The 14096-nt window shown below is 38.9% G+C and overlaps 2 protein-coding genes across 5 annotated transcripts; one reads left to right on the forward strand and one right to left on the reverse strand.

The window, feature by feature from the left end:
- Window positions 1-372: 372 nt before the first annotated feature.
- On the reverse strand, window positions 373-6682 carry wbp1 (WW domain binding protein 1). Of its 3 annotated transcripts, none has more exons than XM_077622539.1 (4): window positions 6433-6682; window positions 5296-5398; window positions 5040-5207; window positions 373-3427 (listed from the first exon to the last, which is right to left on the reverse strand). In XM_077622539.1, exons 1-4 carry the CDS (start codon window positions 6493-6495, stop codon window positions 2928-2930), a joined length of 834 nt encoding a protein of 277 aa, XP_077478665.1. In that variant the 5' UTR covers window positions 6496-6682; the 3' UTR covers window positions 373-2927. The 3 variants fall into 3 exon arrangements, with proteins under 3 accessions (XP_077478665.1, XP_077478666.1, XP_077478664.1); XM_077622540.1 differs by lacking the exon at window positions 6433-6682 and adding an exon at window positions 6115-6323; XM_077622538.1 differs by lacking the exon at window positions 6433-6682 and adding an exon at window positions 5720-6082.
- Window positions 6683-7515: 833 nt separating this feature from the next.
- LOC144090827 (ADP-ribosylation factor-like protein 3) lies at window positions 7516-13787 on the forward strand. 2 transcript variants are annotated; one of them, XM_077622681.1, is made up of 7 exons: window positions 7516-7633; window positions 9256-9378; window positions 10131-10268; window positions 10356-10472; window positions 10570-10620; window positions 12079-12264; window positions 12987-13787. In XM_077622681.1, the coding sequence occupies exons 2-7, from the start codon at window positions 9376-9378 to the stop codon at window positions 13032-13034; spliced, it is 543 nt and encodes a 180-aa protein (XP_077478807.1). In that variant the 5' UTR covers window positions 7516-7633; window positions 9256-9375; the 3' UTR covers window positions 13035-13787. The 2 variants fall into 2 exon arrangements, with proteins under 2 accessions (XP_077478807.1, XP_077478808.1); XM_077622682.1 differs by having other exon boundaries at window positions 7525-7633; window positions 9274-9378.
- Window positions 13788-14096: the final 309 nt, after the last annotated feature.

The following is a 14096-nucleotide window of genomic DNA, read 5'->3' on the forward strand; positions in this document are numbered from 1 at the left end:
TTCTCCAAATGTCGTAAATGCATAAGATCTGAAAACAGTTACTTTTTAAAGACCCTCTGTTTAAATACGTCCATTGTTACTGTAGCTTTAAAAAATAAAAAATGAGCAAAACAGAACACAAAGATTACAGTACGGTGAAGTGCCACAGTACAGAGTTATATTGCTAGTACTAATACCCACTTGACAGAGGAAGTGGGGGGGCAGCATAAACAGTTTTTGTTTTTTATCCTTTTTTTTGCATAGCCTGTTTGAGTGACGTGTCAACAACACTGCTGATGTAAAATCTACCATTCGGATACAATGAAACTAATCCTTTGGTTTAATGGGCGGGGTGAAATGTGTTAAATTTAGATGCTAAACAAAGCGAAAAGGCGAAAAGCAAAAGGCGTTTTTTTTTGTTTTGTTTTTTTACACAAACATACGCACAATGTTATACAATCAGTTAATGTTTAACTGAAAACTATCAGCCTTAAAAAGATCAGAACGGACATTGAAAGCGGATGCATAACCGTGACTGATATGAATAGCCCTTAACCTCAATAAAAGCGAACTAGAAAGGATTTGAATCTGAAATTTTTCATCCAAAAACTGCATAACCTCATCTTTTTTTCTCCATATTTAATTCACGCCAAAGATTATTTGGGCGTCACTGAAAAGAAAAAGTCCCCCAAATCAAAATTTAGTTTTACAGGAAAAGTTTTTTTATTTTTATTTTTATCCCGAAACATTTTTTTTTAATTTTTAGTCCTTGTAACATGTATTTTATTTCCCTGTTATTTTGACTTTCCTAACACCTCCTTTTTTTCCTCTTAACATTATCATGCTTAAAACAACTTTTTTCTTGTTAAACATTTCTTAAGCTCGCAACTCATTCTAATCTTACTATTTTTTTCATCTTTGAAATATTCTCTATTCTTGTAATTTAATGGCTTATTTTTTTTCCCTTTGTGTCTAAAACACCGACCAACTGAACGCTACGATTAAATCTCTTTTGGGAACCCCTCTTAAAACTAACTATGGATTATTTGCACTAAAACAAAAAGGGGTTTTGTCATTTCTTTCATTCAGCGTGCTCATAAAATAAAAGCCTTTTGGCCTAAATCTACTACACAGCAGAAATATCCTCTAATGTTGGGGGGGTTGAGAATATCTATATACTTGTGAAAACACATTTCAACGCAAAGTGACCCCACTGCAACTTTTTGTGACACTATTGGTCAGTTAATGTGGTGAGATATTTCTGATGTTAAAAATGTGCCTTTCCTTTAAAGAAATTTGGGAAATACTGCACAGCAACCACTCGCAAGGCAAAAAAAACGCCCTTTTTTAATGTCAAGATGACGTAACACATCGTCCACCTCTAATTGGACATGTCATCGGGTTCCATATGTCACGACCCGGTCGTGAAAAGGTCACGGTTGTGGTCGTATGACTTCATGTCTCTACGCCTTATTCGGGGATTACAAGATACACATTCTGATGTTGTGCTGTTTCTTCTCCCTGATATTATTAACTAACGTTAGCTTCCTCCTTTACATTTTTGCACCGGCACGAATATAAAATGTATTTGCATGCTTGTTATTCATGTGAATACATTATTAAATAATTTTCTTTTTATTTTCTCTCGTTTTTGCGGGTTTCTCACATCTTTCATACAAAATTGGGACTATTTTTTATTTCGTAAGTAGGGGTACCACTGCAAATGTGGATATTCGGATGTGCCATAATTCAGTTTGATTTAGGGGTGTTTGGTCGATTTAACATAATTTTTAGGAAAGGAACTCCAATCTTTTTAACTTTTTGTCTGCCATTGACAGCAATAGACGTCCAATCTCTGATTTGAAAGGGTTGGCAGCAAACAGTAAGCCGATAAACAAATTTAAATTGACAGAAGGATTGGACGTCTTATCTTCAAATGGCACTGAAAGAGTTAGCATAAATGTCTAAAAGATGACGACGTTGACATATTTGTGCTTTAATTGACCGATTAGGATTTATATATTGTTACATGCCTAGTGACTAGTGAAATAGTTTTGTTTTAGTTGGAAAATGTGCCAACGCAACCCTCATTTAAATGGCCCTTAGTTCAAGGATTTTTGTTTACCGTACAAATATTTACTGTAATTTGGACTTTACTGTCACGTTGACATGGTTTAGTGATCGAAAGTAACGTGTGTTGCCTATAAACTTGGGTTATGCTGGTGGAGTTCTGCCACATGCAAGATTTTAGAGCCAAAATACACTGTATACACCTCCGCGATTTAATATTGAGTGTATTACGTCGGGATGTTTCCAGAAAACTATCGTGTATTGTAAGATATATCAAATCGGATGATAGTAATTTGTATGAAAGAAGTGATGTATCAAGATTTTTTATTTTTTTTTGGTGAGGAGCTGATAACAAATATTTTGTATTGTAAAGATTATACCTATTTTTCTTTCTTAGCATGTTTTTTTTCCTCGCTCTAGAAATTATGTCCTCAGAATACCATGACTATTATTCTGGAAATTAGCTATGAATGTATACGGAATACAAAGAGGGACTTTTTCAGATAGTAACGAACGGAAAATGAATTATGTCATAAGGTTCCTTTCGATTAAACTGTTAGATTATTCGAGTTGAAACACTAAAAAAAAATGATGATAGTCATGATCAATTGGTGTTAGGATTATAAATGAGGTTTTGGGGAATAAAAATCTCACCTAAAACTTGAGAACCCACATCCTAGTCAATCTTATAATTCATTTGATGCAAAACTAAAGAAGCCGAGAACCGGGTGGGACAAATAAGTGTGTTGTCGAGGGGTTAGTAATCATCGTCATCTGAGCAAATTGTCATTGCGTTAGTGGGGATTAGACGCAGACATTCTCCGTTGTGACAATGCTAAAGTCGGCTTTCGCACCTTGATGGTCGGAGACACGCTAGCTCATACCATGCTGTCTCGGCTGCTGGTGGCTTGGCTGGCCGTGTCGCCGGCGTGCTCCTTGTGTCTGAAGGCGTGCTGCTGGCGGCGCGAGCAGCATTCCCCGCCGGCGGCGCCGCACGCGCGCCGCTCCTCGTCGCTGTCCTCCTCCGAGCCGTCGTCCAGCTGGCAGACGCACACCTCAATCCCTGAGTCGCCGGTCACGTGGCGGCGGCGAGTGACGAGCTCGTCTTCCTCCTCGTCGGGCGGATCTGCGGCAACCTCCCGAGCCGGGGTTGGCGTCGATGAGGCGGCGTTTGAGTTTAAGGCATCGGCGGCGGGCTCGGGCCGTGTTGCTCGCGGGGGTTCGGCCGGCGTGGCGGAAGCACCGACGACGGGCTGACTAACTTGATCGGGAAGGGTCGGAGCGGCCGCGGGAGGGTTTTCAGAGTAAGGGGGCGGCGGAGTGGGCGGATGGCCGACCACCTCCTCGTAGTCGGGAAGTTTGCAGTCATTCCAGAATCCTGAAAAGAAACCAAGCTTCAAAATTTGGGTATCAGCCTACTATGCATGTTTTGGGGGAAGTGGGAAGAAACTGGAGGAGACGGGAAAAACATTCAAACTCAGGATTGAACACTCGATCTCAGAACTGTGAGGATGACGCGCTAACCACTTGTAAGTTTCAAGTGATATTTAAAGCTTTTTAATGCCTTTTAAGACCACTTAGAACATAATTTAATGCCAAAATAATGGAAATGATCCACCTAACCTCACCAAAAAATAAAAAACACATTTACATACGTGACACTATTTCACGCAAAGTGTTGCAATTTAAAATTCAAGGAATTTAAAGCGTGCCTAGGTAATCATCTGAGAAAATATATATATTGGTGCTGGAGAAAATGTTTACTTTTGTGGTGTACAACAGTGATACTTGATTTCGTCAACTTTCAAGTTTGTATTTTTTCCGTTTATGTGTATGTGTGTATATATACACAGTGGTACCTCGACCTACGATCAGCTCTACCTACGACATGCTCGAGGTACGATGAAAATTTCGATCGAATAACCATGACATGAGAGGCTGTTTATCATTGTAGCGCACTGTCTTTTTTTGCCGCATCTCTTTTGTGTATAAAAGATATCTACGAGCACTGAACGATTTATTCAGATGACTTTCTCCTACGCATCGACCAGGAAACGCACAACGCGCATGGGCGGGCTAAAAGAGGGCTTTCTGGGTAATGAAGTATACTCGTGCACACAACACTGATAGCCAATGGCACCCTTTCTCAGAATAAAACTTCATTACCCACAATCAATACGTGGGTAGGCTGTTATTCATTCCTTAGCTCCCGCGATCGCTCATTCAAGACTACTCGTTGGCAAGTGGTCGTGCGTTATCCTATTGTGAGGACATTTGTGTGCATCATTTTCGGAATATTTGGAAGGGAATACAACAGCAAACAGCCCATCGATAGCGAACGTGAGGGTGTAGGCGTGGCAAACAGCTAACCCGTCCAGAACAAAAGTTTAAAAACAAAACAAAATTAGACTTCAGTTTTGTGTAAAATCACATTAAACATATTTTTGAGTGTGTCTGTATATATTAATCCAAGTTAATTTAAATGTGTTTGTTCCGTTACAAGTGCGTTGTCGTGGAAAGTCCCCCTGAAACCCCAACCCGCGCCCTCTGTGCGTCGCTCTCTCCCGTCGGCGAAATCCGCCCAATTTTAGTTATATTAAACACATTATTACTATTAAACTACTAGTTATGTGTTACTTTGTTAATAGATGGCGAATTAGAAGAAATAAAACATTTTTTTCAATCCAATATCCTGTTTTTGGTGTTTTTTCAGAGGGTTGGAACAAATTAATTAGTTTTTAGTTCATTTCAATGGGAAACGTTCGCTCGAGTCACGAAAAGCTCGACATACGATCTCAGTCCCGGAACGGATTAAGATCGTATGTCGAGGTACCACTGTATATGTATATATGTATATGCATATACATATGTATATGCATATGTATATATACACACACACATAAATGCATATATATGTATGCATATTATATGTATGCACGGTCAGTTTTGCCATCTTAGCAAATTGATGAACCCGATATTCTTTGACTCACTGAGGTTGAGTGGTGGAGGTGAAATGAAGGAGCTGGAGGCGCCCTGGTAAGCCATTAGGCTGATCTCTCGCTGACGTTGCTCTTGCTGTAGCCGCATTTTCACCCTGCGGTGCCGATAGGCACAGCAGCAGCTCAGCATGATGATCAAGGTCCAAACTAACCAAAACCCTGAAAGATGGGGAGGTGGAAAAAAAGATCATCCACGGATTTATCAAATAAGATGGCCAAATGTCACGCAAATGAATTGCCAACTTACACCAGAGCTCGTAGTAGTAAGTGCAGCATTCCGTCTCTCCACAGCAGTATCCCATCTCGCAGCGGTATTGTTCATTGTTCACTCCAAAACAGAACTCCTTGCCCTTTAAGTAGAAAAACAAACAAAAACATGCAGATGATTTTCCAATGAATGAACGCTGAATGATTTTAAGGAAAAATGACACCTGAATGAATACAAAATTGATCCGGTACAAATGAAAATGAAAGATTTCGAAGAAATATTCCCCCCAGTACGTGAGCAATCTGATATAAAAATCTATGATTGTCACCCGATTCCATAACAAATAATTTTTACTATTTTCTTTTAACAGTGAAACTTAAAGTGTAATTCTTGTTATTTTCATTACCATCTTTCACAATGATTGGATTTATTTGGAATATACCATATGTATTGAAATACATACCATCATGGTACTGGGATTATTTGATGTTGAGAAGATTGGACCAGTTGTGACTGGTAGTTGACAATCATTCATCATGATTGTTAAAAAAAATCACCTTTAAAACAAGGTGGCTCATCATTTATGAGTTTATTTCAACCTAAAACTGTAAGTGTCCATCTAAATGTTTGTCCAATTGATTTTCAGTTATTTCCTTAATTCAGATTTTAATCATCTTTACTCGCCAGGTACTATGTCACAATCAATATAAAAGTTGTTAAAAACATGTGGAATTATGTTTTCTAATGTTAAAAATATATATATACGTATATATACGAAAAGCGACTCGATCCGTAGCTTCCCCGTCGGCCTACTAAGCTAATATTATCAACGAGATGGAAATAAAGCCGTCAAATCACCCGGTGCCCGTTAGCAAGAGCTAGGCGTGAATATCAAGCGCCGCCGTCCTCAAACTGCAAAATGGAGACATTAAAACGGCATGTACGGTTGTTCCTTGTTCTTCGTCAAGGTCTCCTTGCGGGTGACCGTCGACAAAATCCCCCAAACTTTGCCTAACTGACGTCATCCGCAGAGAACACAACCGGGAGCCAGAGTCAAACCCGAGTTTCCTTTGTGGAACAGACAAAAAGGATGGAGCTGAGGCCTTGGCCAAGCCCACGAGCCTCGGCCTCGCCTGAGAGCATCGTCCGACCTCGAGAGGCTCCGCGTCGGCTTACCTGCACCAGACAGAGGCCGGTACACAGGAGCCCTACAATGGATCCCAGCGTTTTCTGCGGCATCTTCCTGGGTTGTCGGCCGTCGGCACGACGCAAACCATAAAAGCAAAAGTAGGTCAACTATCGACGGTGTGTCCCGGTCACTTCGAGTGGCCGTGGCGGTCTATTTAACGGTTCCGCCAGTCGCCTTCCGACATGTTTATGTTGTTTCTTGACTGAGATGGAGTAATATGAGAAAGTCTATGCGGGCTGCACGCTGCAGGGGGCGCTGTGGATGCTGTTTTGACTAAATAGATGGAGAGATGACGTCATATTTCTACATTCAAGGCTATTCTATCTCAGTTTTTGTCAAACTTAGTCTCGTAAAAATGTCACAGATGACAGTAAATCACATAAAGGCCAGTTGTGATCTAACATTCAAGTTTTTAGCAAGTCTGAAACAACTATAGCAAAAAATAAATAATGATTGAAGTAAGCAAATCATTTTTGATTGGTGGTTTTCTTCCATCAAATATATCAGTAAAGTAATATTGTATGTGAAAATATATTCTGAACCATTCATGTTTTAACTTTTGCCCATATGTAGCTGATTATTATTCGCATTCAGAGATAAAGGGTTAAAAATCCCAGGCTGTGTGGATTTTGCATGTTCTCCCCATGCTTGCATGGGTTTTCTCCGGGTGCTCCCCTTTTCTTGTATCCTGTGATTGGCTGGCAATGCCATGCTTACTGCCCATAGTTTGCTGGGATATGCTCCGGCACCCTCACGATTTTCGTGAGGATAAGCGGCTCGGAAGATGAAATAATTAATAATAATAATAACAATGAATGAATGAATATAGGTGGTAGTGTTTGTGTATTAATATGTATTCTTTTGACAAGTATTTTTTGTTGGTGTTTTGACAACTTGTTCAATGGTATACTGTATTATAGCATTAAGTTTGTGTGCATGTTTTGGAAAATTGAATATATTTTTATATTTCAATCTGCGAGATGTGTAATTTTCCTTGTTATGTGTTTAATATTGCTGTGCAATGGAGTGTAATAATTATATTAGTCTTCGGTATCACTTTTTTAGGCATTATACTGCATTAAGTTTGGGAACGTCTTGACGTCACACTACAGGGCTAAGAGTTAATCTTCTAGGTGGTCAATCCAGTCAGTTTGAGCAGCTGCCACTAATTCACCAGACGCCATCATGGTAAGTTATCAATACGTACGTTTGTGTATTTTGTGAACAATTCTTATTGTGAGATATTTCAAGTCTTTATTTACATGTCTCCAAATGCAAAGGAAAGCTGAATTATTTTAAAATAAATAGTGGACTCTTCTGATTTCACTTCTGATTGCTGTAATTTAACGTAGTAATAGTTTTTATTTATGTGTATTTTCCTCTATTTTCACTTATGAGTAAGTTTTATTGCAGGCTATCTTTTTATATACTGTACATAATAGTTAACACAAAAGTGCAAGGATTGCCTGTGCCAAACAATTAAGTTTATTTAGTATTTTTTTCTCCTCTCCTCAAATAGTTATTGTAAGTTCTTCACAGCTAAGCTCTAATGAGCTGTATTGACTTAATTCCAATTTGTCCACCTCTGACTCGTTGCAGCGTGGAGTGACAGTGTTTTATTCTTAGCCGTGTGGGAATTAAATAGCTTCAGCCAAAGCCTTCCTGGACTCTTTTTGGACACAATCCATTCACGGTGTTCATTCCTAATCGTGCTCAGATGAGGTTTCTTTTCAACTATGCACACTACAGCGATAATAATAGCAATACAGCATAGCCTTTAAGTAAAAAAAAAACCCAAATCTCTTCTGTAAACAGCCGTATACTGTCTCCATTTTAAGAACTGTCCAAACAGACAACATTTTATCATTTTCAAAGGATCCAAATGTGCTGTTAAAGAAATCTGGGTTTTAAAATGTAGTAGGTATTTTGCAAATGTACGTCTTAGCTGAAATCTAGTCATTATATCTTATACCTCTGACATGTGGGTATATTTTTGTTCAAATTTAAAAAGGAAAACAACATTTGGATGTGCCCACAGGTGTTTGGATCAGGTTATGTTATCGGAAAATTACTGTTTTAAATTTTTATTAAAGCTAATCAGTTAATACCAACAGTTATATATTATAAAAAACAGGGGCGTCAGTAGGTTCTAAGGGTAATTAAAATGTAGTAGAGTTTAAGCAATCAAAAACAAAATCTAATTTAAACAAGAACTGGGTAATAACTTTCACACTTTTTTAGAGATATACTCAATTGTTTGAAGCAACCAGTTGATTTTCATGCTTTTTTTTTTCAATGTTAATAACATTAACAACAAACTGACACTACTTAAGTGTTTTTCTTTATAATTGAAAACATATATAGGACTATTATGCAAAAAAATAACAAGGGCAATTCCCTGTGTGAATTGATTTAACATATATAATCTACTCCAAACACAAAAATTAACAATTAAGGCAGGATGTGTGTAAATAAGAAACCCCACGTTAGAAAATGAACAATATTGTGCAATCTCATATTTGAGATGAAGCTCTTTTCTACTTACTGGAACTACTACTACTGACGAAAAAATTATGTTTGTCATTCTGTTTGACAGAATATTCTATTCCAATCAGTTTTTGTTGGTGTTTTGACAACCTGTTCAATTGTATACTGTATAATAGCATTAAGTTTGTGTGCATGCTTTGGAAAATTGAATATGTTTTTATATTTCAATCTGCGATATGTGTAATTTTCCTTGTTATGTGTGTTTAATATTGCTGTTCAATGGAGTGTTATAATTATTTTAGTCTTCGGTATCACTTTTTAAGGCATTATACTGCATTTAGATTGGGAACGTCTTGACGTCATACTACAGGGCTAAGAGTTAATCTTCTACATGGTCAATCCAGTCAGTTTGAACAGCAGCCACTATTTCACCAGACGCCATCATGGTAAGTTATCAATACGTACACCAGTGTATTTTGTGAACAATTCTTATTGTGAGATATATGAAGTCTTCACTTACATATCTCCAAATGCAAAGGAAAGCTGAATTCTTTTAAAATAAATAGTAGACTCTTCTAATTTCATTTCTGATTGCTGTGATTTAACGTAGTAGTAGTTCTGTTTGACAGAATATTCCAATCAGTTGTGCTTTTTAATCCCATTTATTGAACTTCTCGCTTCTGTGCACGTCACTATTTTGAGGGTACTTGGTCATTTGGTCACCCGGAAGGTTATTGATAATTACCATTTAAATCGTTGCTCAAATTCCCTAAATACAAACTGTGAATTATTATTTAGTCATAGTTAATGCCCTTTTAAATATTAGGCTAAAGAAAAGCTCCAAATTTCCCGTACTTTTATTGTTTTTTGTTGGAGAACTTGTTAAGACCCTGACTGACGTTCCTTCCTAAGGGGACAACTCATGTACATACAAACTCTTATACACTCACACGTCGGCTCAGTGAAATTGCTCATGGCCACTGTTAGCTTTTATTGATGCGTAGACCGTGTTGTTTTTGCTTGTTTTGTCGCCGGTCTTTTGGTCGCCCGTTGTTTGGGTCCGGGCAACCAAAAGACCGGCGACCAAAAGACCGGCGACCAAACGACCGCACACAATTTTGAGGAATTAATTTCCACCAGCAGTAATGACTACTTATTTTCCTGCAAATTTTTCGTATTTTTATGATTGTACAAAAAGGGCCTGCTCTCAATCATGCGGAGGTTAAAGCAAGAACAGGAGGTACGCTTGCTCCTACTCGGCCTGGACAATGCCGGCAAGACCACGCTACTCAAACAGCTGGCCGCCGAAGACATCAGTCACATCACCCCAACACAGGTTAAAAAAATAACACACACACACACACGCACACACTCCACAGCCATAAACAAGCGTCCTAAGTATGAAACCACAATGTGTGAGCAGGGCTTTAACATCAAAAGCGTCCAGTCTTCTGGCTTCAAATTGACCTTGTGGGACATCGGGGGGCAGCGGAAAATTCGCCCCTACTGGAAGAATTACTTTGAGAATACACACGTGCTGGTACGTCCTGCAGTACCTTGCTACAGTGTATGTAATGTTGTTTATGCCATGTACTGTTAAATCTTTGGACTGCTTTGATTATTGTATGTGATTGCAGATCTACGTGATCGACTGCTCGGACAAAAAGCGCTTTGAAGAAACAAGTATGGTGAGATACTGATTATTTTACAGCATTGGATGAATCAGCTCCATTTAACGTATAGAAGAATTATTTACAAATGTCCGACAGTCAAAGGTTTAAACATTTTCTTCATTTTTGGAGGTATAAAAATTCAGCGATTTGCATTCTTACTTTTCACAATCGCTTCATTCATGGTGCTGCTGAATTGAACTTGCGTATAAATGTGAAATTACTTAATAAAAATCCAAATTATGAATGTGAAATTACTTAGTAAAAATCCAAATTATATTAAGTAAAAAATGTTAATAAATATAACCTTCCCAGCATACAATCAAAACTATTAAACATTTGCAATCAAGTAATACTAAGAGACATATTTAATATTATTTTTTTCTTCTGAAAATGCAGAGCACAATGAAGCACCTTTTAAGTAAATGCCTAGTGACATACTTTGCTTTATATTGTCAATTAAGTCAACATTAGTATTTTTGTTGATTTAGCTTATTTAAAGACTGTTGCAGAAAGCCTGCCAGAGTTAAATGAATACAAATATTGCTGAGTGTATGTATTTAGGCTTCAAAATGGGGAAAATTAACCACACCCAAATGTCGACTTGTTACTGTAATTTTTTACAATGTAGAAATTAAATATTTTTTTGCCATTTCCCATGCCCACACAATTCATTACCACAATAGCAGGGCTTTGGGAGGGGGGCACGTCAGTGGACACTTACCGTGACCGGACGTTTGGTCGCCGTCTTTTGGTTGCCGGACTTTTGGTCGCCCGGACCCAAACAACGAGCGACCAAAAGACCGGCAACAAAACATGGTAAAACAACACGGTCTACGCATCAATAAAAGCCAACAATGGCCATGAGCAGTTTCACTGAGCGGACGTGTGTGTATAAGAGTTAGTATGTACATGAGTTGTCCCCTTAGGAAGGGACGTCAGTCAGGGTCTTAACAAGTTCTCCAACAAAACACAATAAAAGTACGGGAAATTTGGAGCTTTTCTTTAGCTTAATAATTAATAGGGCATTAAGTATGACTAAATAATAATTCGCAGTTTGTATTTAGGGAATTTGAGCAACAATTTTAAATGGTAATTATCAATAACCTTCCGGGCGACCAAAAGTCCGGCGACCAAACGGCCGAGTACCGACACTTACGGTCTACAATTGGCTAGAATTTGAGTAAATCTCAGTATTGCAGCCGACCGCACGCATACATGGCCATGCAACACAATTAAAACTACAAATTCAGTGGACCCTTGGCAGAACTGTAGTAATGTCATTAATGCACTGGTGGACGCTACTACAAAAGACACCATTGCCTGTAGGGCTTGGCAGCGACGCCACATCATTGCTCGCGCTCCTAGAGTTGTCTAGTAGGGAACATAAAATACATAAACAAACAAGAGATGACGGATTTGGGAAGTCAGGGGCCGTAATTTGAAACTATTGCAACTGGATGTTTTTTTGCGCAGGAGCTGGCCGAGCTTTTGGAGGACAACGATCTCAGCGGCGTACCACTACTGATCTTCGCCAACAAACAAGATCTGTCCGCGGCCATGTCGGCCTCCGAGCTAGCCGAGGGTCTCAACCTGCACACGGTCCGAGATCGAATGTGGCAAGTCCAGGCCTGCTCCGCCATTACTGCCGAAGGACTGCAGGTACACATGGCAATGTACACAGCTTGATTAGTTCACACTCCCTGACCCCGATTTAGGAGTTTTTCCTGTCTGAAATTTTGACTTTAGTGGTACAATTCTAGGGCGGCCCGGTGGGTTAGTGTGTCGGCCTCACAGCTCCATCTGTGTGGAGTTTGCGTGTTCTCCCCGGGGCTGAGTGGGTTTCCTCCGGGTACTTCGTTTTCCTCGAAAAAACATGCATGGTAGGCTGATTGGACACTCTAAATTGCCCCTAGCTATGGGTGTGAGTGTGCATGGTTTTCCGTCTCCTTGTGCCCTGCGATTGGCTGGCCACCGATTCAGGGTGTCCCCCGCCTCTGGCCCGGAGACAGCTGGGATTGGCTCCAGCACCCCCCACGACCCGAATGAGGATAAAGCGGTTCAGAAAATGAGATGAGAGGAGATGGTACAATTCTGATCATGATTTCTTCGCTTGGCCCAAACAAACATTTGTTATGGGTACTATACGTGTATCTTTTATTATTATTTAAAATTGTTCCTTTCATTCCAAATTGGTGTATAATTCCGGAGCAAAGCATAAATTTACTCAAAGAGCAGAGCAGTAGTACTCTTTTTTTTTTTTCTCAGGTTGATGTTGGGATGTTCTAAAATACTGCAAAACTGTAATAAAAAATCTTGAATGCATGAATCCATACATACAATGAATAAAGTAACCCCACTAAAACTGTCTTTTTCCTAACCAGGACGGCATGAGCTGGGTGTGCAGGAATATAAGGTTTCGGAAGAAATGAAGATCAGATGGGTTTCTCGAAATATCATCTTTTGTTTGTAAATGTTAAATGGAGCATTATTATCAGATTTTGTCAATCCCAACATCTTTTGTCAATTTACATCTCAATAAGAACCAAAATGAACTGTACTGTATATAATGTAAATATGCCATATTCAAGTGAAAATTGCCTACACGATGATACAAAAATCTGTGTTGTTGCAATGTCCTAAAATACACCATAGAGGGAGACATTACACTGTTCACAAATACATACAGAATTGATAGAGAGTATGGATTGTGTCCTTAGACTACAATTGATTGTTTTTTATAGCAATCCAATTTGTATTCGGTGTCCCAGTACCAAATACAAGGTAGCTTACTAGAGAAAACTGATTAATTATATGAGTTTTATGCAGACATTGTATGAACATCAATAGGCAAGTACTTACAGAACGAAGGTCGTGTCAGCAAAAAAAATGAAAAACTGCAAATTGAAAGTATGCAGACCTATAAAAATTCAAATTGGGGGATTCAACCAGAAAACGGAACTACCAGAAAGAACATTTTCCAACAGAAACAGATACAGACTGAGGGATAAGTGAGATTTTCTGTCCTTAGAGTTCAGAAAGCCCAGGCACAAAAGTATGGCTTTTTGCAATTTGGGTTCTACCAATTCTATGTGAAATAAAGGAATGAAATGCAATAGAAGTCAGGAAAAAATGAAAGTATCTTTCCCAAAAACAAATGTATTCTCTGTCGATATGGCGTTATATGGCATTGGAGGGTTTTTGAACCTGTTGGTTGGACAAAGTTCTCTGACAGCAAGGGTTGGAAATACGATTTAGCAACTGTGAAACTTGAAAAAACAAATATTGGAATGAGAAATTTTGGAAATATCATTAGAGTTTTGGTGGTTTAAGCAGTGGTGGACCGTCAGGGCCTGCAAGGCTTTCTTTGCTGGCCTAAAAAATATCAGGTTATCATTGATGCTTTTTTTAATGTGTCGTAGCTGTAGCTGCAGTAAAGGTTTTATAGCCATAAAATAGTTACAGTGGTACCTCGACATACGAGTGCCCCCGAC

The sequence above is a fragment of the Stigmatopora argus genome, chromosome 16 (assembly GCF_051989625.1).
Source record: "Stigmatopora argus isolate UIUO_Sarg chromosome 16, RoL_Sarg_1.0, whole genome shotgun sequence".
Lineage (NCBI taxonomy): Eukaryota > Metazoa > Chordata > Actinopteri > Syngnathiformes > Syngnathidae > Stigmatopora > Stigmatopora argus.

Coding starts and splice junctions, on each gene's coding strand:
- wbp1 (XM_077622538.1), bottom strand. CDS start 5,794: ATGATGAATGATTGTCAACTACCAGTCACAACTGGTCCAATCTTCTCA. Junction 5,208..5,295: donor TTACTACTACGAGCTCTGGT/GTAAGTTGGCAA, acceptor CCCATCTTTCAG/GGTTTTGGTTAGTTTGGACC. Junction 3,428..5,039: donor ACCTCCACCACTCAACCTCA/GTGAGTCAAAGA, acceptor GTTTCTTTTCAG/GATTCTGGAATGACTGCAAA.
- LOC144090827 (XM_077622681.1), top strand. Junction 10,621..12,078: donor GCTTTGAAGAAACAAGTATG/GTGAGATACTGA, acceptor TTTTTTGCGCAG/GAGCTGGCCGAGCTTTTGGA. Junction 12,265..12,986: donor TTACTGCCGAAGGACTGCAG/GTACACATGGCA, acceptor TTTCCTAACCAG/GACGGCATGAGCTGGGTGTG.